The sequence below is a fragment of the Genypterus blacodes genome, unplaced genomic scaffold (assembly GCF_046128005.1).
Source record: "Genypterus blacodes isolate CSIRO-AG114 ecotype Tasmania unplaced genomic scaffold, CSIRO-AGI_Gbla_v1 ptg000037l_1, whole genome shotgun sequence".
Classification (NCBI taxonomy): Eukaryota; Metazoa; Chordata; class Actinopteri; order Ophidiiformes; family Ophidiidae; genus Genypterus; species Genypterus blacodes.
Genome location: NW_027466850.1, coordinates 2,120,706 through 2,148,146, shown reverse-complemented (window position 1 = coordinate 2,148,146; position 27,441 = coordinate 2,120,706). Strand labels below are relative to the sequence as shown.

At 41.9% G+C, this 27,441-nt stretch overlaps 2 protein-coding genes across 2 annotated transcripts; both read right to left on the bottom strand.

Annotated features, from left to right (window-relative positions):
- Positions 1–1,985: 1,985 nt before the first annotated feature.
- agtrap (angiotensin II receptor-associated protein) lies at positions 1,986–8,823 on the bottom strand. The gene is made up of 5 exons (XM_076147437.1): positions 8,660–8,823; positions 7,584–7,618; positions 7,186–7,294; positions 6,300–6,513; positions 1,986–2,634 (listed from the first exon to the last, which is right to left on the bottom strand). The coding sequence occupies exons 1-5, from the start codon at positions 8,684–8,686 to the stop codon at positions 2,513–2,515; spliced, it is 507 nt and encodes a 168-aa protein (XP_076003552.1). The 5' UTR covers positions 8,687–8,823; the 3' UTR covers positions 1,986–2,512.
- Positions 8,824–11,306: 2,483 nt separating this feature from the next.
- draxina (dorsal inhibitory axon guidance protein a) lies at positions 11,307–24,320 on the bottom strand. Its single transcript, XM_076147315.1, has 7 exons — positions 24,200–24,320; positions 16,534–17,051; positions 15,843–16,060; positions 13,096–13,210; positions 12,841–12,933; positions 12,594–12,683; positions 11,307–12,413 (listed from the first exon to the last, which is right to left on the bottom strand). Exons 2-7 carry the CDS (start codon positions 17,027–17,029, stop codon positions 12,301–12,303), a joined length of 1,125 nt encoding a protein of 374 aa, XP_076003430.1. The 5' UTR covers positions 17,030–17,051; positions 24,200–24,320; the 3' UTR covers positions 11,307–12,300.
- Between the last annotated feature and the right edge of the window lie 3,121 nt (positions 24,321–27,441).

Below are 27,441 nucleotides of genomic sequence, written 5' to 3'. Positions count from 1 at the left end.
CTCTGCAGCCTACATATTGAATCCAATCAACCATCCAGCTGACCAGAGTTACTGCCCAGTAACTCTGTGACTGAAGCCTTCAGGGACATATACCTTGACTTCCGTGTTCACTGATTTAATAATTTTCGTGATTAATTGAAGAAGAACACTTGTTTCCACCTGTGGTATGTGTGAAATATTAAAATCAGGTATTTTATATTCCAGGTGGTGCATTGTGTCACTATCATTATTCCAGTTATATTTGCTATGCTACAGCCAGCAGACAGAAAATAAATCATTTGCATTCATGTAGCTCGTTTCATGTTTTTGATCGTATACGTCCTTTTAAGTCAAGCACACATGCTTTGGTGTAACGTTTATTGAACATTGTGGTTGAGCAGAGTTTTGACATTCACTTAAAATAGGTTGAGACAGAAGGCGGTACGTGCAGTATCCTGGGAATATGCAAAACAGAAAAGGAGGAGGATGAGAAACCAAAGAAGACAAACGCCTGTTCTGGATGGATAAATACCAGAAGAACAATGAAGCAACGTCTGAGAGAAGGAGGGGAAGAGCAGGCGGACTGCATGAAACAATACTGCGCTATTGTGTGCATGCGATCTCCATAGTTAAAAGCATTGTTTGACACGTGCGACTCATCCCCCCCCCCAGGCAGATCAGCAGTCTTTTAATAACTGCAGTCACTGGGTTTCATCTTGTTACCCTGACAGTCTTTGTTGAAAACTACAACGCAGTACTGGCAGTGTTTGTGGTGAGAGACTGGTGTGTAGACTGTCCATGTTTTGAAATCAAGTCTTAGTATTTTTTAGAGCAAGTGTCATTAGCTACTGTCTGCATTATGTTCACACCATTTCACAAGGATCATTGGAGGAAATGACAAGAGAAATTGTCTCATTATGTTGATAAAAATAACATTTTGCACTTAAAATATTCTAACATCCATATACTGGGTTTCCAATAGTTAGAAAAGTCATTAAATGTATGAACCAGAGAGCCTTTGTGTTATTGTGCGTCAGAACCAAATAACATTTCCATGAAGCTTTAAAACAAACAACACTTATTATTAAAATCTTCCCAAAAATAACCTTAAGGTAGCCAACATTTGACAAACCTGCTGTTATGTGGGTTTAGAAACAGGAACAATTTCACAAGAGAAGTTACAGCCAAATGAGTCAGGATGATGCAATTATTCAGTGAAGTCTACCCTTGATTTGCACTCTAAAATTGAGTTGCACACATTATTCAGTGTTCAATGAATAATGCGCGATTTTACACATTATTCATTGAGGAGAGCTGCTGCAAATATTGTTTGTTGAAAAAGAATCTACTAGATCTACTGTCCTCCAGAACATGAATGCTGAGGTCTGAGTGTATTTAAAAGCAGTATACAGCCTTTTGGTATATATGTGCAACATCAATGCACTTCATTTGCTTCTTTATGGCTGTGATTAGCTTCCAGCAACCATAACCCTAACCGTAACCCCAACCCCAACCTATATAGAAATTCCTAACCTAAGAGAACTGTGTCTCCTTCACCCTAGAACAGTTGCCTAACCACTGTGCCATTGGGGCTGACATAACTCACACTGAATTGTATGTAATAAATAGGTCTCTGAAGCATTATAACCTTTTGCAATGTGACAACTACCAGTGTGATTCCCAGTGGTTCCAAGGGGAAAAGGTAGGCTAAAGAAAAAAAATCATATTCAACAAAATGACAGAAAAGTCCTTTATCAATTATTTGTTCATAATATGAAATGTGATGGGTTTAGTAGTGTACTTTACTTTTAGTTCATTTTTAAATCCCTACAACTCTTTATATTATGTTTTCACCTCAGATGAAGAATTCCATGAGGTCATGTGTGATTAGATTCTTCTATTCTTTGGTGGTAAAAACCTCCACTGGATAAACCAAAAACTAAGAGCTCCTAAGAACTTGAAGGTTTTGAACACTAGTGACACTGATCCAGACTGAAACACATGGGTGTGAAAACATTTTGAAATTTTAATTAAAGTTCCATTGTAAATTTAATGAATACAGACTTGTTGCGGTTGTTGCAAAGTATTAACCAGTGGAAAAATAACAAAGATACAGACTGCATGACAATCACAAAAAGAAAAAAAAAGACTAAGTGCTGCATTGGAAAACAGAACTTGGACCAAAAGTGACTGTAGACACAAAGTCTTCATTCAAAACATACTCTTTCTAATAAGAAATAGCGGGGTTCAGCAGGGTAACGGCATGGGAGTGATAGCACAGTGTCTCCTCTCTATTTGTTAAGCAGTGAGTGGTGCACCGGCTCAACAAAATATATTACAGCCTTTGCTAAAGATAACAAGTAGCCATAATTCTGAGAGTTCATGTTTTTATACCATGATAAAGGATTCAATTTGTTTTTATTGCTGCAATCTGCACGGCATCTACAAAACACAACAACGAGGAATCGATTTTTTAAAGTTGCCCCTAAGCACAGCTGCTGCATAAAGTGGCTGAGGTGCACGCCAGGTCCTTTCAGTATGTGCGTGCTGGTTTTGAATCCTCGGCTTGGTTGGGGGGGTTAGCCGAGCCGGAAGACTGATTCTGCTGGTCGATGGACTGGTAGGTGTCTCTGTTTCGTGTCATAGAGGGGAAACCTGCAGAGACCACACAGCACTCTTCAACAAACAGTCCCAGCAACACAAGATAAGTATTCATATTCATAAGTCTGTTCAGAAACGCTGCATGTAATCAAGAATTCTGTTCTGCTTCTCGGACGATCGCTTTCCCCAAAATTGGCAACAAACACAAAGCAGAACCTTAGAAATATCTCTTCTCTTCACACAACACAAAATGACACAGTTGGACAGATTTGTTATCTTACCTCGAGCATCTGTCACCCTCGGGATAAAAATGGATTTTACAATTGGAAACTAACGACGCCATCGCTCAGTAAAGCACACACTATGTTTGATGAGAGCTGGATTGAAAAGCAGCAAATTACATTCAAAACGCTTCTCTGACTAGCGCTAAAAATTCCTCCCTTTTCATTACCCAGGCAGGGATTTGTACAACCAGCACTGTTTGGGCCACAGGTACAGACCACCATCCACAATTTGAGATTTAAATGTGTGCAACAATGATCTCCTACAGCCTCTCTGCTGTAGGAGATCACAAACAGGTCATCCACAATCCTTTGGAAATGTTTACTTTGACAACCTGTGCATACGTTCCGGGGTCTATTATACTTCGTGCAAACAGAACACACATAATGAATTCCGTGAAGGCGTTATCCTGACACAGTCCATTTGACGTCTTATAAGACTCCCTATTCACACCAATCAATCCAAGGTTAGCTTATCTAGAATACCAATGGCAGTTCTGATATTACAAAAGCCTGCACACTGTTACCTCTGTCACACTGCGTCAGAATTCCATCTCTGTGACAAACAAACACATAATGCTAATAAAACATTTCATTCGGTTAAATAGGTCTTTCCACAAGTGCATACATTAAAATATAGATTCTGAAAATGTCAGTTTTGCAGATTAAATGCAATCATATTTCATTAGATAGAAAAAAAAATACATCATTCTTTAGAACATGTTAAAGTACAATCAAGGTCAATCTTAAAGAAAGTCTACATACACACACAGGTCATGTTCATTCCCTATTATGAGTCAACAGTAGAGGACTGTTGACTTTAATTAGGCTCATTATAAATATGCCGCATCGTGCATGTCTGCTCCAAATACATACACACATAAGAAAAGAACAAACACACAATATGAATATTACACAGACACAAATTGGAAACACAGAAACACATCGACACTAAATACAGAAATACAGCCAAACAAAAGCTTTGAATGTATAATAGCAAGAAATAGATGATGATAACGTTGAGCAAGGCAAAGATGACGGGCAGAGAACAAACTGATAGACAGATGGACATAAAAACAGCTGGATGGACAAAACAACAACAAGATAAATAGAATAAAAGGAAAATGATAAAGCATGTTTGTTTTTTGTCAAGCAGTCTGATTATTATTCTTACTTCCTTTGAGGAAGTGGATGGGAGAGGATGTTTGGAGGAGACAAATGATAAAAGGAAGAGGCCAGGGATCAATAACGACGGCCAATAAAGGCACTGTCAGCACTATCCGTGGTGCATCGGCTGTCCACAGAGGTCTCTAGGTCTGAGAGGTGACAGAGCAGTGACGGAAAAAGGGAAGGAGAAGCAGAAGAAGAAAAAGAAGGAGAAGGAGAAGATGATGAAATGATAACAGGAATGGCACAAGACAATGAAGACAAGACAGGGGCAATATTACAAACACAAGACACTGAGACTCTGTCATGATAATAAACAGGACAGGGAAACGCAGCTCTGACAAACCCTTGCAAATGAGCGTGAAGCTTTAATTCTGTAACCGCAAACCAGTGGGAGACTCCGAGGTTATGCATAACAGGTAATTGCAGCTTGAACACTTAATAACTCACAATTGCAGCCTTTCTTCAACAAAGGGAAAAAGGAAAACTTAAAAGTACAAAGACAGATCAACCCCAAAGTAGTTGGAGGCATCATAATAGCCCTGCCATTCAAATTCAGAGAGCTTTGGCTACATAAAATCAACACACTCGCCCACATGCACCTGATTGCCTGGTGTGTGGTACGGCAGGGACGCATTTTAATGTCAGCTATGCAATCAGACTGCAATTAAAACACACATTGTTTGAAATTAACATTTAGCTACATTCATCAGCCGCTACACATTCAATCAAGATCAAAGAGATACACCTGCTGTGTGTGTCATTACACTAAAACTGCAGAGAGCATATTCAGCACTACTCCCTTCTCACATCTTAAAACTACTCAAATCAGGCAATATACGATGGTAACTACAGTGCAGAGGACCTTTCTTTACTTTGCTCAGTGTATAGAGGAGCATGCAGTGTATTTTGATACTTTTCAAATTGTCAAAATGAATGTTATTGAAGAAATTGTTTTATTTGTATCAGTATTCTAACCCCTTCTTCTACCCGTTTTTATAGTTGGTATACTTGTTCTTTCCTTTACATCCACAATAATCACTTATCTCAGTGGGGTTTCTCATGAGTCTCAAAATCAATGAACACACCGTTTATCAAAGAACACATCATGACTGTGTCCTGACCAGTCAGTGGAAGAGGTCAGCCCATCATTTGTTCGCCCTTAAGCCATTAACCGTGCTTAACGTTCAATACGGACTATATATCTTCCCAAATGCATCTGTGCCAATACGATGCAGCAGTACAGATTTGATGTCACCTCTGTGTTTCACCTGGGCTGATTGATTTGTTCTGAGTCCAGCAGAGGAACAAAGCCAGCACAGCCTTTTTCTAATATAGCCCCTGAGGTGGTTTTGCAGAAAGAATTGTTCAGGGCCCATTGCTTGTACAATATGTAGGTTCTTAAGTCGCAATGGCAATCGGGTGCAGGTTGAGTACAGAACCTTGGATTTAGGCCATTGGTGTCAAACCAGCTTACATTTAGGGGCTGGGTGGCTGCGTGGTTTCGGTCCAACCAAGCGCTTTACCAGCTGAATTCACTGATTAGCTCCACCATCTCTGATTGAAGGCGTGTTTGTCATGTGTTCATCACTGCACAAGGCCAATGGGCGGTTACTATGTTCCATAACAGGGCTGGATGACTTTTTGCACAGTGAAAGAAAGGACTGCACTATGAAACCAGGGCGATATCTTGCACATTATTTGAAGTGTGATCGGTTAGAAGGAGATGATGGAGACAAATAAATATCATATTAGATAATAAATAACTGTATCAACTTTAAATTGAACCTTCCTAGGCTGGGCTCAGAACTTATCAATCAAGCTTTATACAGCTGGAAATATGACAGCACCCTTTGCTATTTTCCTATCCTATTTGATCAAAAGTGATGAATTAGGACGCTGATTTAAATTGCTGTCATGATGATAAACAAATGACTGTTATCATCAGTCATGGCACAAAAACGATTTTCTTGTTGGGTCAAAACTGCAGCTCACATATTCTGCCGCATTAGTCTTGTGACTGTAACTCAATTAGGTTATCTGTGAAATCATCTGCCTGTGGTTTACACGGTCTGAAGGTTTGTGCAGGACGTGACAGGCATTTCATGACAAACAACATGAACAAACTCAGGGTGGATCTCGTGCCTTTGCTCGCAGTGCCCATGAGCACTGCAGTGAGAGGCCAGAGCGTCACACCTCCCTTTTATTAAGACATTTCCCAAAGCCCAGTACTCATTTCTGTTGTAACGGATTGATATTAATGGCACTTACCAAAGTTGACATTGTAATCTCCTCCACGCTCGCGGTACATTTGGTAGACAAAGAAGCAGGACACGGGTTTGAGTAGCAGGCTGAGAATGGCCATGCCTGCACTAAACCGAAACACAGACTTGGCTCTGCCCTGTGCTGCTAATTCAGAGAGTGGATAATAGACCCCGAAATGGACGATGTCAGTGACTATCGTCAGGATCATCCCGAGCAGAAACTGCAAAGTAGAGAGAAGAGATGATCAATGGAAACACACCTTTTATTCTTCTTAGTGCTGATGCAAAATCACCCAACAAACTATGTAAATGGCATTTTAGTGCCAAATCCAATGTTTGGCTCAGCTCTCCAAGATGGCTATGGCAATGCAGCCCAAGCAAACTTATTCAATCATGTGTTTGTGTGTTATCGTGTGTGAGAGAGAGATAAATGGGTGGATGGAGCGAGACAGGATGGAGGCAGGAAGGTAAAGTTAGCTGTGCAGGTGGGCAGACCCTCTATGAGTGCATTGAGAAGTGCATTAGATTTATATCCTCCTCCTAGAGACAAATTTATGTCACCAAGTATAACTGGAATGTGGTTTTTTAATGATAGGATAGTTATCCAATCAGAGATGCTTGGAGTAACAAAGGGTGAACATCCTCATACAGACACTGTCTCATTCCGGTGCTGTAAACAAATTCCCTCTGAAGGTTCCTACTGCTGCAGTTTGCAAAGTCTGCAGAATTAAAGGGAAGGCTATCTCTGTAAAAGGGATGCTCACAGATTGTCCTAGATTCCACAGACAAATAGGTTAGCACGGATACGCAGTGCTGTGCCTATAGTTAGACTCCTGTAGGTCACATGACGTTAAGATTGCAGCGTGCGTGAAGGAACCAAGGCAAAGACTCACCAGGAGCACAGCATCGACGGAGTCCCTCTGAGCAATGGCCCACACCCCGATGGCTAAAATGGTGAAGTTCCCACACGGGAAGGAGATAGGCAACCATGCCATGCAACCCCTGAAGCAAACACACACACAAACACACACAGACACACAGCTTACGAGACAAATTATTACTCAAGGAGACACGTGTATGATGACACAAAGTATGGCACAAGAATGTGAAGGAGTAGACCTGGATCAAGATACAGTGTCAATATCTCTCTCACTCTATGTGTGCGTGTGTCTGTGTTTGTATGTGTGTGTGTGTGTAAGGTGTTGAGTGGGTGAGTGCCAGGGGAGAAGAGAAATTCCTCAGGTTTGTGAAAAAACTGAAGCCGACCCAAGCAGTCAGTGTTCCCACTCACCATACTGTAAGCAGCCAGTGCACCAGTACTATGGCCTGTGACAGAGAGCACAACATTACACATCAACACTTATCATCGGGACACAAACAAAACCAGAATAAGCTATGATATTGCTCACAATGGATGCAGAATGAATGGGGAGCTTCCAGTTTATCATTTCAGAGAGTTTATCACTTTCAGAAGTACTTTTCTTTACTATTCTAGACTTAAGAAATAGGCGACAGAAGCCATGAAGTAGAATTATGTTCTCTGTATTTGTTAGAAAATACAGAGAACATAATTGTTAGAATGTGACACGAGCAAAGTATTAATGGACTCAGGACATCTCAACAATGGTATCAATTCACTAATCCTTGTTTGTCGCTGCGTTTATTGTCTGTCAAAACATCCTAACCTAATTCTCCCGGGATGAGTTTAGCAATTACAACTGACTGAAACATTATTTGGTGGACGTGATAAATATAGAATTTGCTTTTCTTGACAATCTATACAGCATGTGGTTTTCATCAAAAAATATAAGAATTGTACAGCTGTTCCTTTGATTCCTTGATTAGAAAAGTTTGTGGATCATCACATAGGGACAGTTTCTTGAACGCGTTTTTGTTTTCTGGTCAACATTTTCAGTAGACTTGGACTTGTCCCCGGCACACACAAGGGTCAAATCTGCAGCAACACACAGCTGCACAGTAGCTTACCTATAATGACATATATTGTGTTTGTATTTCTCGAGATCAATGTTATTTACGTCCTTCCTTGAGTCTTTAGGCCTGCAGTCTGTGCATTTCTTATACATACAGACATACCTTTGTTACTTTTGAAGAAGTCCGTAGCCTTAAATAACTTTATTTAATCATCTGCTACTATCACATGCCCTAAAAAACACCAAGAAAGTGTAACTTAGAACTCTAAGTCTACAACTTCTGTAAACTGTCTCAAGTAGAGAGCGGTAGTTGCCACAAAGAGGAATTACTGTTAGAATTCAGGAACAACATTTTTTTCAATACTGTAAGTGACTATGCAACAGGCTACCAGAGACACTTCCACCATGAACAGAAGCAATAAATACAAAAGCTTACCTTCAGATTTATGGCTGGGACTTCCATTATCAAAGTATCAAAGGTCAAAGTAGACCTTTATCCAATTTAGTGTTTCAACTTGTTGAGAACCACATGAAAAAAACCAAACAGCAGGTTTTGTCTCCTCAAGAAACTTCTGCTTTAGCTCCTCCCTCAGCTCAGCCTGCAAACACAAACCATGTGACAGCAGCCTGACTTGTTCCCATGTGACCTGCACCCTCCATCCCTCCAACCCTCCACTGCTGCAGGAAGAAAGAAACCACATGAGTGTAGAGCGACAGGTTATTTCCTGCTTTCACCGGTCGGTCGTGTTCACTATGAATGATCTGGAATGTAGCATGAACATTACAATCACACAGTCTGGACAATTTTTCTCAGGGGCTGGCAGACGTGGAAAAGGTTTCACATGAAATAGTTGCAAAGCAGAAGGGATTTATCTAAGAAAGTTGCACATTTAGTATTTTTCACTTGTCAGTCAATAAAGTCAAAGGGTTAGAGGGATGACATTTTGTATTCTTATTATTATTGTTGTTAAAAGATTGTGACAAATGTGAAGTTTTGCTGTGAAGGTTTTATGATCATAGATTGTCACGAGTCATGGTGCAACACATGATACAGCACGAGCATGTGGATATTGTGCAATATTTCTATCAGAGATGTCCATCATGTGAAGATGAAACCATTGTCTCAGTGGACGCCGACTCACAGATATTGCGGTTCAGTTCTCTGAGCTGATGCAGGAGGAAACTTCACTTTCACGCTGACATTTTTGCCTCCCGAGGATCTTACCGCCCACTGATACACTCCGAGAATCATACATCATTCATTGCATTTCAAAAGCAATATATCTCTTCAGAAAGACCTTTTCTGCCGCCTTCCTCTCCTCCGGGCTGTAAACTCCACCCTCCTCTCATCTTGTCACGCCTGATCTTGTCCTGTTGATTCACAGCAATCTGTAGGTATATGTATTCACAAGCATCTACACATTTTCGTCGAATGACAGCTCAAAATATTTGTTATTTCTCAACACAAACAGAGCGGTTTGCACTCTTCGCCATTGCCAGCATGCAATAGTTACTCTACAGGTATTTAATTGTATTTAGCTGTGGATACGAGGGACAATTAAGCCCCTAAAATGTCGAGCTTCTGTCCTCTCATACATTAAAGGCGATGATCCATTGTATATCTCAGCCGTGGCAGATGGTCCCTGCACTTCTATAGTCAGTGTGAACCCTGGCCTCCAGGCGACCTGTGACCTATGGCACATGACTCTAGGCTTCAAATTATTGTAATCAAGAAACAGATTGATGCTTCAAACGCTTCCAACACCACATTTAGCTTTGCCAATGTGCTCTTCCATTTGAGATGTTGTGAATTTAACCATCTTAGAAACTGCGATTCCAATAACTAGCAAACAAATGATCCTTTACCTCCTAACATGCGGTGACAAACTTCACAACTGACTAACACACTGCATAACTTTAACGCCACACAAATTTTATGAGCCCTTTGTCTTCCACACATCATTTATAGAAGATTCAATACCCTATTTCCTCCTGTTTTCCTCTCATCAAGTGATTTATGGGCTGTTTTACAGCCGGGTACGATCCCAGAAGCTGGGAGAGATGCTGCAACATTCTTTTGTTTACTTCTATTAAAGTTGTTGTGCTCCGCATCCCTGCAAGAACACACTGATCTTGAAAAAGTTGGGTTAAAGATAGCAACTTTAGGAAATGAATTACTTCAAGGAATCTCCAAGAAAGGTACGAGTGTGTCCCCGGTCTCAGTGATGTGAAGCTACAGCTCTGCCTGGATGAGGTTGTGTGTAATCGATCACTCGGCTGGCTGCATGCCAGGATTCAACAGGGCTCTCCACCAGAGCACCATGTCAGGGCTAAGTATTAAATATACATCACTACAGCTTTTATTCCGCGGCCGTAAATCAAGATGGCACAATCACAGTTCATCCCCACTGATAGATAGGAGAGAAAAACGAGTGTTACTTTCTCCATCTAATCAAATATTGATATGGGCAGATTTGCAGAGGGTTGTGGGTTCTGCTTGTACAATGTTATTGCTTCCCCTTGCGCCGATGTTTCGTAAGCTGTGCAGTGCGGTTCTGACTCGGTCCGGAGCACTTATGAGGGATGGAACTTCAAAGTTTGCAGCTTCTGTCTCATTAATTTCGTAACACACAAAACAGACACCTTTTCCAATAAAGATGCTCTTCTTTTTAGGTCACAAACACTATATCTAACATTAATGATGAATAACTATCAAATCCAATGTCAATCAACTTGCAGCTATTCTTCCGTGGCTGCTTAGTCTGTTTCTTAAGTTTGACCATTGCTCTACAAAATAAAAGAATCAAAGCTCTTCTTCAGAACATTTCTCCATTGTTTAAACTAAGGCTGGTTCCCCGAACCAGAAACAAACAATCAAACATTTATATGTGTACATGCACCTATATGAAGCCCTTTCCCCTAACTTGGCTATAGTTTAAACACAAACTATAATGTTTCTGCAGTGGAGGACATAGTAGTACAGACAAAGGTCAAAGATACACAAATGTACGACAAATTGTATATCCTAGTAAGTGTTTAATCATGAAAAAGAGGCAGAAAAACACAATATATAGACAGTCAGGTTTAAACACCATATAAATAAAGCATATATTAAGACATGTAAAAGAAAGGTCATGTAAATGAAGCGTCTTTGTTTAATCGATCTACTGTTGAGTACATTTGAAGAGAAGAGGTGATATCCATAAAAACAGCAGTCAAACAATTCAAACATGTTTATATTTACAGTACAGGACACAAGAACTGGGTCAAAGAGCACTCAGAAATAATGGTGAACAATTGTTTTGGAGTATAAATCACTGTGACTGAGTAGACTTGAGCTCAGCAGTAAAGGCTCCACAACAAGTCCTCCAAGAAAATTAAACAAACTAATTAGAATTATTCGCAGTCACTGTTTGACTCAGATCAGCAGGGTGGAGACACCAGATGGCAAAAGAAACCAAGAGGAAACTTTAGAAAGAGGTTTTCATAAACGTCCTAGTCCAATTTAGCTGCAGATGGAACCAAAGACATACAAACGTGATTATTTTGAATATTAACTACCTACATTTCCTGATTTTTATTGGCATTTCAAGCCAAGTGAATCTTATTTCTACAATAAAAAAAAGAACCCAAAATCTAATTTCCTCAAAAGTGGACCGTTAGTTTAGAAAATCTTAATGTGAAGTTTGAATGCATGTGCTTTATTCCCTGTAGTGACACTGGAATGAACAAAATCAAATTAAGACTGATGTATGAGGTTCTAAATAACTGAATTAGTGCTTAAAGATGGCGACTTGTTGGATTAGGTGTCGCATCCCACAATGCAACATGTACACAGACAGCCTGCGCCTGTTAGGCATCTGTTTTCCTCTGACATGGCCAGATGAGGGCATCTGGATACTTTGCATTGTGGGATCGATATGAAAAAATGAGCTGAAACCAGTAAGCCATCTCCTTTAAGTACTCAGTCCATTAGCAGTGTCATGTGATGTCTTGTCTGTGATATCTACTGTGTCAAAGTGGTCATGGCATCACGTTTACCACTCTTCCTACATTTTAGCTTCTGAACCCTCTTCTTCAGATGGTGATGAAGCCTCCCTGGTCACTGCTGACAGACTCTGGCACCACACAGCGGCCCCTTCTCCTGGTCACACGTCGCTTCCGGTGGAATTTCGCATAACAACGGTATCCTGCCACGACATAGAAAGTTTGTTATCTATAAGATCAGACTGATAAATGTAGGGGCGTCTTCATTTGCTTTGAAATAATATAATAAACAGAAGGACTCGTGTGACCTTTACATCACAAAGCCGACTGCTGCAGATTACTCCTCTATGAATGAAAGATAAGTATTTAATATTCTCACTCACCTTCCTCACACATGCAGTCGTCGTAGCACTTGTTATTGAGGCCTCGGTTGTGAGGCTTACACTCGTGTTGTCTCAGGTCACAGCAAGAACCTTCAGGTGGGTTAGAAAGGAGCTCAATCAATATTAATTATAGCTGCATAATACATTTTGCCGTCTGTGGCTGCCTGCAAAGTCGCCCAATGGAGCTTGAATCACATCAACACAACGTTCAAGAGTTTGATGAGAGCCATGTGTGGTGCAGGCCGACCTGGCAGACAGTCCAGGTGATGGTCACACGGCTCGATGGCGTCAGCGTCCACAGTCACGTTACCGCTGCTCAGGTTCTTACTGCGCCTCTTGTCTGCAGACGGCAAAAGAATCAGATCAATGACATCATCTGTGATTTAAGTGAGGCATAAATGAAGCTTTTATCTGTGGTGTCATGTCATTCATTCTACATTTGTAAGGATAAACACAATAAAAGCAGGTGGTCCTAAGTTTCAATGAGAGGCGAGCCCCTGACCTTTCTTCCCGGAATGTGGCCAAGTTTCCACAGGTTTCATATCCTCGTAATCTGTCCAATCAAAGAGTGCCATGTCCAAAGTCGGCATCACATCTCCTTGTCCTTTTCCAGACCTCTGAAACAAGGTAACATAACTTCAACTGAAACCTTTAACCTTATGAGAGGTTGTTACATTTTAGAGAAAATATCCTTAATTAAACATTGAATAGAACAGCAGGGAACATGCTGAGGTAGACTTCTGTAATCACTGTAAATATGCCTTCCTAGAAGAATGTTCAGTTGCTTGAGTTAAAGCCCACAGATAGGAGATGGATCTTTCTGGTCATTTATCTAATTTATCCAATCAGCAGTGCAGTCAAACATTTCCTGGACTGGAGGCAATGGACAGTCTAGAGTAAATGTGCAATACAAGAGATTTGTTTGACCTGTAGATAATGCAAAAGAGATTATCTTTACAGATTCGCCCAATTGGAGCAGTAATTCTTTCTCTTCTCTTTATCTTCTTCACATTTTTCTTACTGCATAAACCTTTTCAGATTGATAACGCTGCGTGCAGAATGGGATGTAATTTGTGAATTATGTCGGCCCACATCTGGCTTTCATCGTCCCTACTAAATAGAATAATAAAATAAATCACCAATACAAATGCAGGTATTACACTGAAGTTGGTGAATACAGATATAAACACAGTTAATAGCTCTGTCCTCCTCAACAGTGAGTTCAATTTAGTCGAATATTTAATTCCATGCCTTTTGCACAAGATCACCCACTGACATACCGGCTCGTCTCCACCGAACTGCAGAGCCATGAAAAGTAACTCAATGAAGTTTTCAGTACAACTTACAAATCGGCATTCCACAAGGATCAAACATTGTCCTGATCCCTTTGTCAGTGTTTCCGGTCAATTACAGGCGGTATAAATAGTAGGTATAAATATTCAGTCTCCACAGAATGACATACTGAGCACGTTCCTGAACTGCAGAAGATTAAACTTTTTGCACACATAAAGGCCAAAATGTCAACTCTGTGCATGATATCTCGTCATCAAAAATTCAGATTGCCATGAAATGAGTTGAGCAAATCCATATTCCAAGGAGAAAGAGACCTTTTTGACTTTAACACTGCACTCACTAGTCTTTAGTTGGAAGCCTGTGGACTATAACTTCATATAAAGGCTGGAGTGCTATAAATAAATTCTGTTGTTGAAGAGAAATATTGCTTCAACGTCCGTCTTTCCAGTGAGTGTGTGGCGGCGTTGCTGCAAAATAAACTCCTGGTGAATTGCGCAGCCATAACTTTCTCCAATAAAAATCCATAGAACAACCATCGAGTCCTTCAAACAGAGCAAGCAAAACTAATGTGAGGCGCTTGATTAAGTCATCAGGTCTGTTCCCTGAAAGACATCCATCAAGAAACAAGAAGCTGGAGCAGAGATCCATAAATGTTTCCTTTCACCCTGAGGAAGTAGGCCTGTAGTATACGGGAAATATCAATTAGATTAATTGTGGCGGGCTGGTAGTGCTTGGTTGCTCATTTGAACATCAACACAGGATCGAACATTAATTAAGGACCCTGACTGCATGCCTGCGCCACCGAACCTAATTCCAGGCAAGGTTATCGCCTTTTTCTGCACCATCCAATAATATTTGACAGCTTTCAAAGTAAAGACACGCACAGTCTCCTGGGCTGTCAGACGACTTGTAAACAGAATACCAAGCAGGGCTGACCGTCCGATCTACAGACATCAAACACTTAGACAGGCCAGGGTAGCCAGACATTTCTTACGGTGACTCATTTCAAAGTGTCAGCCAAGTGCTCCAACTCTAAATGAAATGTAGATGTTGAAACATTGGATATTTTCATAGTTTCAGTTGGGAGAGGAAGCGTGAGTGTTGCCCTAAATGAACTGTAAATGTCGGTATTCCCAGAAACGCAAACAGTTCCTACTTTACAAACATTTTCCCTATATTGATGCATCACCTTGGCACTGCACTATAGATTTCCTTCGGAGAATTAAGATGGAAGCTTCTCCATGTCGTCCGTACAGCCCATGCCAGCGGTTAACAGACGTCTGTCAAGATTTCTTTGGCAAGATCTTTAGTACTGTGGTGACTTGTGAAACACGTGTCAGTCAAACAGCATGTGCGGCTCTGTACCCACATAGAAACCCCCGCACACTACAGGGCGGCTGAAGCGGCAGCTGTGACAAATACATCACCGAGTGGTTGCTGGTTGAATCTGTGCTGACAGCGGATGTGAGCCTGTGTTTAATCTGTAATGGTTCTGAAATTGAGGGAAGCAAGCGGGAAACATTGTTGCTGAAGCATCCCGCTGGGTGAATGTGGCAGGTGGTGAGTGGTGCCCCGCGTCCTCATGAAGATTATCTGTGCATGTGCCCACTGCTTGACACAAAGAGACTCTCCGGACTGTATATTCAACACATACTTCATATTGTGCCATGGTTTCTAATAACGGGAGTGTGGAGGTGGCTGCACAGCATTGTTGTATTCAGCACACAGGCATATCTATCATTCACACTGCGACCAAAAGCCACCGAATTTGGCCGGCTGGAGGACTTTCAGGTTCACAAAGAGGAGAGCGCAATTTCTAAGATGAGCTACGAGGTTTGCAACAGCCTAACGGCACCAAAGGGGCCCATTTTCACTCTATTTCCCCAGCACATTGGAATCACACTGAGACGCAACAGACGCAGCCTTTAATAAGTTCTTGGGTTTGGTTAGGGGTACCTGGGGTTTGGTGGAGGCTGGGGGCAGTGTTGGGGGATGCTCGTTCATCACCGTGGTAACCACAGAGGAGTCGGAGCCAAAGACATGGACTATGGGGGAGGGGAGTTCACTGGGCGGGGTCATGCTGAGAGAGAGGGAGGCAGAGGAGGAGGAGAAGGGAGAAGGCTCCTCAAAGAGATCCCTGCCCCTCAGTGCAGAGCTCAGCTCAGGAGGAAATACTGGGGAAGGAGAGAGAGAGAGAGGGAGAGAGACAGAGGGAGAGAGAACTAAGTGTTGGCAGTAAACAACTTGGAGCAACATGGTTTTCATCCAATTTGGCGAGCAATCTGGTATCTCCAGTTTGGGAGAGTTTGGAATGAAGCATTAAAATCTTTCCAATCCAAATCCAAATTTGGGAGTACAAAGTCTTTCACCGCAAAATGCCCTCAGCTTAGACGAGGATATTATTATTATTATTAATATACTATGAGTTTATATCTTCATCTATTCTAAACTCTTTATCTTAAAACAATTTTACATTCTACTCTAAAATCAGAGCAGTTGTTAGTCTGCTGCACTCGATGATACAAGAGAAGACAATAAACTGCAAGAAAGGAATTGATATCAATCAATAGCTCCTTGTTGCTTCTCCAGTAATAGAAACATTTGTAGTAACTGACTAGAAAAGCAGCTGGTGTGTAAATCAGCTCACCTTTGCCGTGCCGCCCCTTCTCGCGCCTGCTCCCGTGTCTCCTGTGTTCAAAGTGATGTCCACGGCCAGTTCCTTGTCCGTGGCCCCTTCCTTTGCGTGTGCCCAGGAGGTGGTTATCTCGTACCTGGGATGGACTCTTCATGTTCATCCGGACTCTGTCTCTGTCTTTCCCTGGACCCAGCTCCAGTCTCACTGGGCTCAAGCCCTCCAGGCCCAACCCGTCATCCTCTGGCCTGGTCAGGGGATGCATGGGCCTGTGGGAGAGCAGCCCAGCTCCTCCTTTGGCGCCGCGTCCCCCCTGGCCTCCATGTCCTCTCCTCTCCCGGCTGTAACTGGGGATCTGAAGGCTTTGCAAAGGGTGCTGCAGGCCATTGCTGCCACCTGCTGAGGTCTGTGCCTGTTTCCTCTTGCCGTGAGCGACTGCAGGGTCAGAGCTGTGTGAGACTACCAGGAACGCAAACAAGGATGCCAGGAGCAGACTCCGGGACAGAGCCATTGTTGGGGAAATACAGCGCCACCTGCTGGGAGGAGGAAATACGTCAGTGAACAGGTTCACATGGACACCAAAACAATTGATGAGAAAACAAATTCCTATCATGTATAATGTTCCTGTCATTATTGAGTGATTTCTAAAAGCTCATGTAAATATTGTGAATTATGACTCAGGCAGCATGACACTGAACAATTAAATGCGTATGCAAATAATAATATTTTGTTGTAGTTTTGGACATTCTCTTGATGCGTGGAAACTTGTCAATGATGAAAACATCTTCCTGCTCTTAAAGGCTTTGATTCCCTGTTTAAGCATTCCAAAACCCACTGGCACAGGTAAACATGCATTGGCAAAAAACACATTGCCTCTGTTGATAGGGGAAGGCTTATGCCTATGAGCAGCATTGCAAGCTAATATTAAATAATGCAAATTAAACAGCTTTCTCATATATTTTGGATATTCCTACAGAAAAAAGTTCATAAACAGGTTTCATAACAGCAAATTAGCACATTCCCTCACGCAATATCATCTATTTGGTACAACAGCTACCACTTATAGCCCATAAGGCCTCTTGTACATGTGCCCTTTGCTATTCCTTCAGGTTCTGTGATTGTCAGACCCTTAGCCTTTGCTTCCATTTTCACTCTTCCTCCTCTGGATCCCGACTGCCTCACTCTCAGCCTCTTCTTCTAGATCTGAGTAGTGATGAACAAAGAGATGGATAGGCACTCGTCTCTTCATATATAAATGGCTTCCCAGCCTGCGGTCCTAGCCTGAGATACCGCACCATGAACATCCTTCATTACTGCCTGTTCAGTCGTCTCCGGAGTCCTCAAACTGTATCTTTTACGACAAAAGTCTATATATCTGTGAGGTACAGAAGAGAAATATGAGATTCTGTATTTCTGCATTAAACGACTCATGATATCCACACATGAATAAAACAGTAAGGCTGCACCAAAATACCAAGATTCCAGGCCAATCAACTGTGTGTAGACAGAAAGAACATAAACTACACAAACAGACTCAATTCTTTTGTTTAAACTCTAATTACAATTGAAAGATGCAAAGTTATACCATCACAAACGATATGGGTCAACTCCTTTCTTCTAACGTGGATGATGGAATCGGAAAACGCCCATACCAGCACAAATAGGCCAAGGAAACGTCAGCTGCTCTTGTTTTCCAGCCTTTGTCTCGTCATGTGAGGTGACAGGTTGTTGGGTTGCTTCTAAATATGACGTGTTTTTTTTGTGCTGCAGCTTAATAGGCTGACACAGTCCATCGCCATAGAGACACAACGCCATTATGGTGCTGTGGCAAGCAAGTCCTTTGTGTTAAAAGACAAACAGCTGTGCAGGGTATACGGAAAATCAATGAAAGAGAGGTATTGCACTGTTAGTGATGGTGAGTGTGTACTGTGTGTGTGTGTGTGTGTGTGTGTAGGAGGGGGTTGATAAGGTCTTTTATCGCACTGACACTAACCAAGCTGAAAACACACACCCTGGGGTTTACAGTGTGTTATTTAGGTGTTTTTCAAAACAGGACAGGGGCAGGAGGTGGCTTGTGGGGTTCAGACGATACTCATGATGTCAGGGGAAATTTTCAGCGCGTTGGCAGACGCTTCCCTGGGGATTACAGGCAGACCGCTTTGGCCTCTGGGAGCTCGACCAGCTGTGCGGTTTGCAAACAAGAGTGCGAGGCTGGCTGCTGAGGTGAGACCTTTATCTCCTATGGGCTTCCACAGTGTCAGGGGTTGGGGGGAGGGAAACCAGTCGTAGCGCGCACACAGTGCTCGGCCAGAATTACGCTCTGCCTGTTTCACACATGAGGTGCTGCCGCTGTGAAGTGGCCTCGGCATCCCTGCAGCCAAAAGGTTGATTTACTCAGTGGTGGGAAAAGTCCTCCAATCCTGTTTTACAAGGAAACGCCTCAGATATAAAAATAAATGTCCCAAAGTGGAGAAACAATGTTTTATATTTATGCCTGGCAATTTTGGAGACTTTGTAGTGAAAGAATTATATTTCAGTTTATGGAAGTTGGGAGCCATATTTACTTACTGCAAAATAAATAGAGACAATCATTATTTTATAATTGAGATATTGGCTACCCATTATGTTATTGAGACTTTTACTTTGAAAAGGCTGTTAGCCATTTGGCCTTCGCCTTAATGAAGCCTTGAATGCTGCATTCCTGTCTGCTTGCCCGCTCACTTGTATGCAGCGATCAACTGCTTCATTCTACCAATCTCAAAAAGGTACAAACACTGGTTGACACCATTGAACATTGGCCTTTTCTCTGTGGCTTTAACTTTAACAGAAGTGTGTCAAAAAGAACATCCTGCAAGTGTGTCTAGCAGTGACTTCACATCTGGAAAGTAACTAGTAACTACAGCCACAAATGTAGTGAAGTAGAACAAAGGATAAATCATGTGACGCTTTCCAAAACACAGAAATCCGTGAGTTAAAACCCAAACAGACCTGATGAATGGAGCTGTCATCTCAAAGAGAAAGCAGACAGTGATGAAGGAAACACTGAGCATGTCTTCACAGCACTGTTCCCTTTTCCTCTCTCACACTTCCATGTGCCGCTAACAGGTGGTCCTTTGAGGCGACGTGGGATGGGGATGATAATGGAGCACTCTGGGTGGCATCCGGGTTTTAAGCGCGGCCTCTTGTGTGTGATAAACAACCTCCGCGAACAACACAGCCTCCTGCCAGAGCCGGCATTATACATGGCTGTGTGCTGTAGGTAGGGCACAGCAGGGAGAGCATCTGCTACCAAAAGGGATGAGAGGCCAAATAGGCTTCTGGAGCTGAAGAGTTCCATTCCGAAATGAGATAAACTGAAAGAACTGATAGCCTTGAGGTTTGCTGTCTGTGGTGATGTTATCACAGCCCATGGCCGAAGGAATGAGGACATTTTCCTTTCACAGTTTATATCCTCTTTAAATTAGATATGCTATGATAAGAAATGTTCGTGTATCGTTTGTTTTTACCAGAAAAATCAATATACTCTCTTTGCAGGTGTAATTGTTCGACTGTAAGGGAAGAGATCTACTATAATTGTGTCAGCAAACAGTATGTAGGACTGTACCATGCAAGGAATTACATAGAAACTGTCAAGATAAAGTCAATGGAAGAAATGGTTCTCACGTAAAGGGGTCATATTGTACAGATGTCTGTTCTTATTCAGGGATCCATTTTCCAAGCCTGTGAGTTTTTCTTGCCAAAACACATTGATCCACTTCTCCTCTCCTTTGCTGCAGCATCGCTGTGCACACTGCGCAAAACAGGTTGTTTTAAGTATTTCCACTTCATGCTCCCTCCCAAAAAAGCCGCCTCGGCTCGGATTGGGCCTGGACTGCACAGACAGAGACTGGCCTCACTCTCACAAATTGCAGAGCAGAGGTAATAATAAAGTCTCAGAGTAATAAGGGTCAGAAACAGCAAAATAAAGCTGACACGTCTGGGCAAACTTTGTCAAACTTTGTCAACTACAACCTCAAAATTATTTGAGGTTCAACAGTTAAAGTCTCAGCATCATATCTAAACACAGTGTATGGAACTACACCATGCACTGCTTTCTAAAATATGTACTGAAGAACACATTTTCTGGAAGCCAGTGCAGGGAGCCAGCAGTGAGTCTGTTTTGTAGAAAATCTATGTGTGCAACAAGCGTTTAGAAGCACAGAGCACAGGGTGAGACTCCAGCAGGGACACATGAATCAGAGGACAGTGAGGTGAGTATGAAAGCGATGGGTAATCTCACACAAAATTGTAAAGGGGCACCTTTGGAGGGCTGGATGATTAAGCTCTGATGAGATCAGAGACCTCTTTCTTGTCTGTGATCAATCGGTCAGTCCCTTAAGTATGGCGGGCGGGCCTGTGACACACTCGTTATAAAAATATACTTAACGGCAAGTGGATCGGGCCCCAGGGCGCTGATAAGGGTGGCAAGTGGGAGAACAGCGAGGTGGAGCGGGAGGCACCCCTGGTATCAAAGTGCTGCATGTGTGCATCTTTGACTTCACCTGCTGTGACACCAAACCTCCAGCAGCCATCTGCTCCTGGTTTATTATCTGTCATAGCAACCAGCATGTCCATAAGGGTCCACCAAACAAAGAGAGGACACGGCAGGCAAAGGCCACCCTCAGGAAGACGCTGTTGTTCCTGGCTCCATAGAGACGTTAGAGGTTTGATCTGCTCACATCACTCAACTAGAGCGCAAAGACACTTATTACCAAGGATTTAAAGAAAGAGCTTAGTTTGCTAATTAAGTTTATTAGGGTTCAGAAAGAACAGTGGCTTAGCAGCTACGGCTATGAAGGAGTAATTTCCTGTATTTCAACATATTTGACACATAAATCATTGCCTGTAGCACAGAGAAGAAGAAGGTACATTTTGGGGCAAAGCTTTTTTCTGTACATGTAAAGCACAGCGGCCTGTAACAATTTCTTCTATGTGTGTTATTAGACAGACAACACATTAGGAAAAAATCTGCTGAGTTTTGTTTGTTAGATTTATTTGGCCGAGTTTTATTGAAGGGATAATCAATCCAATTTATATCTGAGTTTGTGCCAAAAACAAAAGAAAGACTCACAAATTTGGCTACAAAAATTAGTTTGTATGCAGTAAATAAAGTCCAATTCAATGTGAATGCAGCAAATTGCCTTAACTTACTTGAGATTGCCGAGGGCAACAGATAATAACGGAAAAACACATTAGGAAGCACTCAACAATAAATGGAAGTGTTGTCTGTCTGCTCTGCTCTGACCCATAGTAATTCACTTATATTTGAAATCACAACAATAATGCAGTCGAGCTCCAAAAGATGAACATCAAGAGACGTTCCTCTGTTTGTGGCAATCCTGTTGAATATTTGATGAGTGAACACTTACTATCATATCTCTAATCTCAAATAAAACAGCTCTCGTTTTATTTTGCCCTATCAAATTATCATAAATATCTGCTCAATAACAAGCCTTCAAACTACAGCCGCGGAATAATAAACATTGATGCCAAGCTGCAGTGCACACAATAAAACTTCATTTCCTCAAGGGCCAATACAGACGACCTGTGCAATATCGAGAGCTTCGTCTCAAGAAATCCTACGCAAAGAGACGGGGGAGGCCTCGCAGCTTTAGGTGTGTATTTGCTGCCGAGACCCTGAAATGGGTAACTGTGTTGTTTTCAGGGTCTCGCCCCGGTAAAAAAAAAAAAATCAAGAGCCATAAGGAAGGTCCATCTGTCAGCAAGTGTGTGTGGCAGCAGAGAGGGGCGACACAAAATGAGTCTGTGTAATTTGGTCACAGGTATGACAGATGTGAGGCGAGACCAGAACATGGCAACAATCGCCAACATCCTGAGATGAGAGCGTTTCAGCTCATACACATGCATAGACTCTTTATTGCGACACAAATACACATTCACACACACGCACACACACACAGCGGGGCGGCCTAGTCCCGACACCCACATAGAGGCATATTCCAAAAAAAAGAAATGCTGTGAGACACAAACAGCACCAGAAGCACAGAAACAGACGTCCCACAGAGAGGAGAGAGAATGAGAGAGACAAAAGAGAGGAGGAGGAGGGGGAAAGTGAGAGCAAAGGAGAAAATGGGATGTGTGTGAGAGAGAGAGAAAGGGCGGAAGAAAAAGACGAGGAGATGTGAGACAAAAACAGAAAGGGAGAGGGAGAGAGAGAGAGAGAGAAATGTGAGCCAAAGGGGGGAGCGATAGAGAGAGAGAGAGCGGGAGAGAGAGCAGAATGTCTTAATTAGAACAAAGTGTTGGTGCTTTTTTTTCGAGGCAGATAAGGACACCAGCTGAATTCGCTCGGGCGTGAAAACAACCAGATTTGGCCACTGAAACCGCAAACAAATCAACAACTTGTAGTCCGCTAACCCGTGAAATGCGGACACCTGGGCCTGGATGTGGACCTTCCTCATGGGAACAGTTTGACCCGTCAGTGGGAAGCGCCGCTGTTTTAGAACTGATCAAGTGAGGCATGAAAACACATTATATGAACCCAGGTTTCCTCGTTGCTGCTGCTGCTGCGGAGAAAAACACAATCTGGCCCAGCTGCCAGGGCTGAGAAAGGGGGTCCTGATCAAACAGATGCAGCCACACTTGGCAGGGACGTTATGAGGGGAAAGTTTCACACCCGGGCGGACGAGGCTGCAGGGTGAGCCAGCACAGTCCTTGTTTGAGGCTCTGACAGACTGAATCCTCCACGTTCACACAGCGATTGCATGATGAGAGTGACGGCGCCTCTCAACTTTATCTGTTCCGTTTATGATCATATATTTATCAGCGATTCTGGTTTTGAGGTCAAGTCTCCACAGGGGGTCGCTTCACAGTCCTGCTGATCACGTCTGATGCTCCCCTCATTTACTTTCATTTAATTAACACACTCATTAATAGCAGCTCTACTCATATTTTCTGCTTCCCAGTGTGTTTTCCTTTTAGTTGCATATAGATTCACACAGACACAAACAACTTTAATCTCAGTTTATCCGCTCTCTTTCTTTCTCACACACACACAGACACACACACACACATACACTGCAGTGAGCAACAACGAACTGTCAGGAAGAGATAATCGTTTCACTCATTTCCGATTCTCCTCTCCACTCATCCCATACACACTCCTTTGTGCAGGGGTGATCTGATTTTAAAGCGTGACAGGGGGGAAACACCGTGATCACAAAAGTGAAATTGATCAGCAGGTTAAATCTGCTTTCTGCTACCAAACCAAACCTAATGTGCTGATTGCAAACACAGGAAAAGTCCCGTTTCCATCATTAAGATGTGAAAAATAAACCAGTGACATTAAGTTTTATTAAAAGAGTAAGATGCATTCGTCGATATTGATGATGTGTTCAATGACATATGTTCAAAGCAATTTTTGTGTAGCAATTCTATGATGTAATGCAGCAAATATTATATTATTATTATTATATAATAAATTAGAGACATAAGCTGTAATAACGCGACATTGAAATACCATAAAGTATCATTAGGACGCTATAAACTCGGTAGATCAGCACAGTGACACTTAATTGTCCTTAAGGAGAATTACTGAAGGAATATGCTGGTTTTTCGATATCACTGATTAGTTGAAACCAACCATAATGATCAGTAATGATCAATGAAGAAAATGTCTTACCCGCGTTTGTTTGATGGTTGTTGTTGTTGTTGTTGACTTCCTTTGATGTTGTCTGAATTATGAATATGAGCTTAATCACACGCGAACAGGAGCGAAGACACCGCGCCGACCGCACCTCCGAGCTCCGCTCCTCACCGGGCTGTGCTGTGCGGGGCACCGGGACCGCGGCTCCGCTCTCTCTCTCTCTCTTAAAGAGGAGGGGGAGGAGAAGGAGGGAGGAGGAGGAGGAGGAGAGGCGCGCCGTCTGAGAGCGCGTTCACGGGAGGAACCTGGCTGAGTAATCAATCCCAGCAGGTGGAGAGAGAGAGAGATGAATCCCTAAATTCATGTCATTATTGTAAAAGGTAAAAACACAATTACCTATTTCCATTTAATAACTACCAGCAATCACAGGTATTGTTCTTCTCTATTCTTCCTACTTGTTTTTCTTAAGGGTTCTGCGTGAGAGCCAGTTGTTTGACACGTTGCTTTAAGGCATTTTCAGGCAGATTCAGCTCTAGTCTCTGCTAAATTGGCTGCACCTGTTGTTTACAAACAATCTCTAGCTTAAAAGGATTTGAGCTTTAGCTGTCACTCAAACTGATTGCAATGTCTTCATTCATTCAAACATTTTGCAGCCATCAGGTTTCTCTCAGCATTTTCACATATTTCATGGTTTTTCTTTCATGGACTTTCTAACTTCTTCATACTTTCAGGTTGGGAAACCATTTAAACATTTTTTCAGGCTTCCACACTCCAAAACATTAACTTTTAATTTGGATTTATGTACAAGCCGGGTCAGATAAATGTCTGCTGTTGTTATTCTGTACTGAACGTCACCTCAATTTTGCCTTCTACACAAAATGTCAAGTAAACAGCACAACAAATTCAACACCCTCAGTGATCTACAGCAGCCAGAGTGATATTGACTGAGATTTCTTACAGTGAAATCCTTCAAACAGCTTGTCTCAGAGGCCCTCCAGTCCCAAAAGGTCTCAGACTACAAAGGGACACTAAGCCTAAATCAACACGATGAGCCTTTTGATATGTTTTGCAGGGAAAAGATTGACATTTAGAATTTTAGCCTGTTATTTTGTTTTGTCCCTCAGCCTAAAACTGCTTGTTAGCATTGTTGAAACCAAAGAGTGAGCTTTATACTCGTTTGGTTTCAAGGATGGAGTGCAAACAATGGTAAGAAGCCACTTAGTGAGTGTCCAGTGTAAAGCAATGAAACTGTGTCTGGTGGAGGAAGATAACAGACTAAAATTCACAATGTGTTTGTTTATTCATCGCTCAAACCTTTGATCCGGTTTTGACAATGAAGGATTTAGATGAACGAAAACAGAAATATACGTATTTATGTGTATAATGCATAAATTTAACCGTGTTTCCTTATCTCTGTCCCCACTGAAGATTTCTTAAGAGATCTAGAATGTTTGCTTTGAAAACCTTCACATTTTCCGGAATGTTCCTCAGCATTTAAAAAAAAGACAAAATACTTACCTCTTTTTACAGACGGTAAAGGCTTTGTAAGTAGACCCAACTGGCAACCTTCAGAGAACATCCCTTGGACTTACCTTGAGAAAGACAGAATAACCTTGAAGGATTGTTCCTCAATAATGACTTCATGACTATACATAATGAAGATAGAACCTCAAGGAATCTACCTTGGTTTAGAGGAACGCCTTTGTAGCTTTCCCTTTATGTTACATCACATTCCAACCAAGCGAGTGATGTCTTCATAAAGTTGCACAGAGAACATTCTGATGGGGACCAAATACAAATGTCACCTGAACATCCCATGTTTGCTGGGGATGTTCAGGTGACACTAAAAATAAACTAGTCAACAAACAAACCAAGCTGGTCTGGCTTACTGGCTTTGGAAAATCTCAAGCAAATATCCGGATAGAACCAGTCTTACATGGGTTGCAATGAAAACCTTCTTTATTATCACAGCATTTTGTGATCACCAAGGAATCCAAACTCACTGTAAACTCAGTAGACAGCAAACCAATGGTGATCTCTAATTATCATTCTTAAAACTGAGAACAAACAAATTCATATAAATATAGAATGCAATGAGGGATCACCTTTAAGTTGTTTAAAGCCGCCTGACCCATCAAATCAATGGTGTTACTCAAAATCCACAAAAGGGTAAGCTATGATGTGTTTTGAAGCTAGAGCTCAAGCTAGAACATCTCCTGAAATTTATGTTTACTCTCATTATAATAACATGTTATAGTCAAGCTTTCCCAGAGCCTGTGCTATCATTATAATAACAATTCTGTATGAACTGCAATTAAGGCAGAAATGTGGGTAAGGCAAAACAATCGATAGCTCTGCTGTTCTTATATCATATATGAAGAATTGTGTAACCAGGAGTGTGAGAAGCGTCTCTCTGGTTTAACTACAACGCTTCCAAACACACAATTTAGGTCTGTTCCCAGTAAGCATACATCGATTTATGTACATTTCAATATGAATTTGTTGTTTTCATTAGGTTAGTTAAGAGTATAATCCTACAAGTGCATTGAAAATGTACCTTTCCATTTGGTTTTGGATTAGACAAACTACATATTCAGTTTAGTCAGTGGTTTTAGAGCCTACACATAGTTGTCATCAAGTGCATGAGGACACCTTGCAGAACTGGAGTGTGTTTTGGTAGTAGGAGTGATGAGGGAAAGGAAAAGCAGGATCCCCATCCCTCGCCCCCCCGCTGGTTCTCCTCATACATTATCAACATCCAACTCCCGAGCAGGCATCAACCACATAGCAGGGAGTCGAGATTCCATACAGCCAGAGGCAGGTTGAGATTTATACAGGGAAATGTGGTAATTCTCAATCCTGGCTATTTAAATGGAGTGTGGCATACACTGAGCCCCGCCACGGGCAGATCCTTAATGATACAAAAACACACACACAAATTAATAAAACATAGTTTTTCCCCCATTTAATTCAAATTGATTGTCACAAAATTGTGCTTGGTGTGCTTAAATGAAGTGATGCAGATGAATTATATATACACATACACTTGTATATCACATTTATGTACAAATTACAATATCACAAAGTGAGTCCACATGGAAAGCAGCTGCAACTTTGGGAAATACTTTGATGCAAACTCTGATCCCACCTTGAATTAGGATAATTTAACAGTTCTACAACAAATTAATACAGTCATCCACTTCACAATCTCACAGTGTTACATGTTTGTTGTGTACTTTTATTGCCTTATTGCCACCCGACAATTGCATTTTTTGATT

What these genes read in the sequence shown, in the direction of transcription:
- agtrap (XM_076147437.1), bottom strand. Translation starts at nt 8,686, where the DNA reads ATGGAAGTCCCAGCCATAAATCTGAAG. An exon ending in TCCCAGCCATAAATCTGAAG is followed by an intron (nt 7,619 to 8,659) that starts GTAAGCTTTTGT and finishes TCTCTGTCACAG; the next exon opens with GCCATAGTACTGGTGCACTG. An exon ending in CCGTCGATGCTGTGCTCCTG is followed by an intron (nt 6,514 to 7,185) that starts GTGAGTCTTTGC and finishes TCTACTTTGCAG; the next exon opens with TTTCTGCTCGGGATGATCCT.
- draxina (XM_076147315.1), bottom strand. Translation starts at nt 17,029, where the DNA reads ATGGCTCTGTCCCGGAGTCTGCTCCTGGCATCCTTGTTTGCGTTCCTG. An exon ending in GAAGGGGCGGCACGGCAAAG is followed by an intron (nt 16,061 to 16,533) that starts GTGAGCTGATTT and finishes CTCCTTCCCCAG; the next exon opens with TATTTCCTCCTGAGCTGAGC. An exon ending in TCACCTGGACTGTCTGCCAG is followed by an intron (nt 12,684 to 12,840) that starts GTCGGCCTGCAC and finishes ACCCACCTGAAG; the next exon opens with GTTCTTGCTGTGACCTGAGA.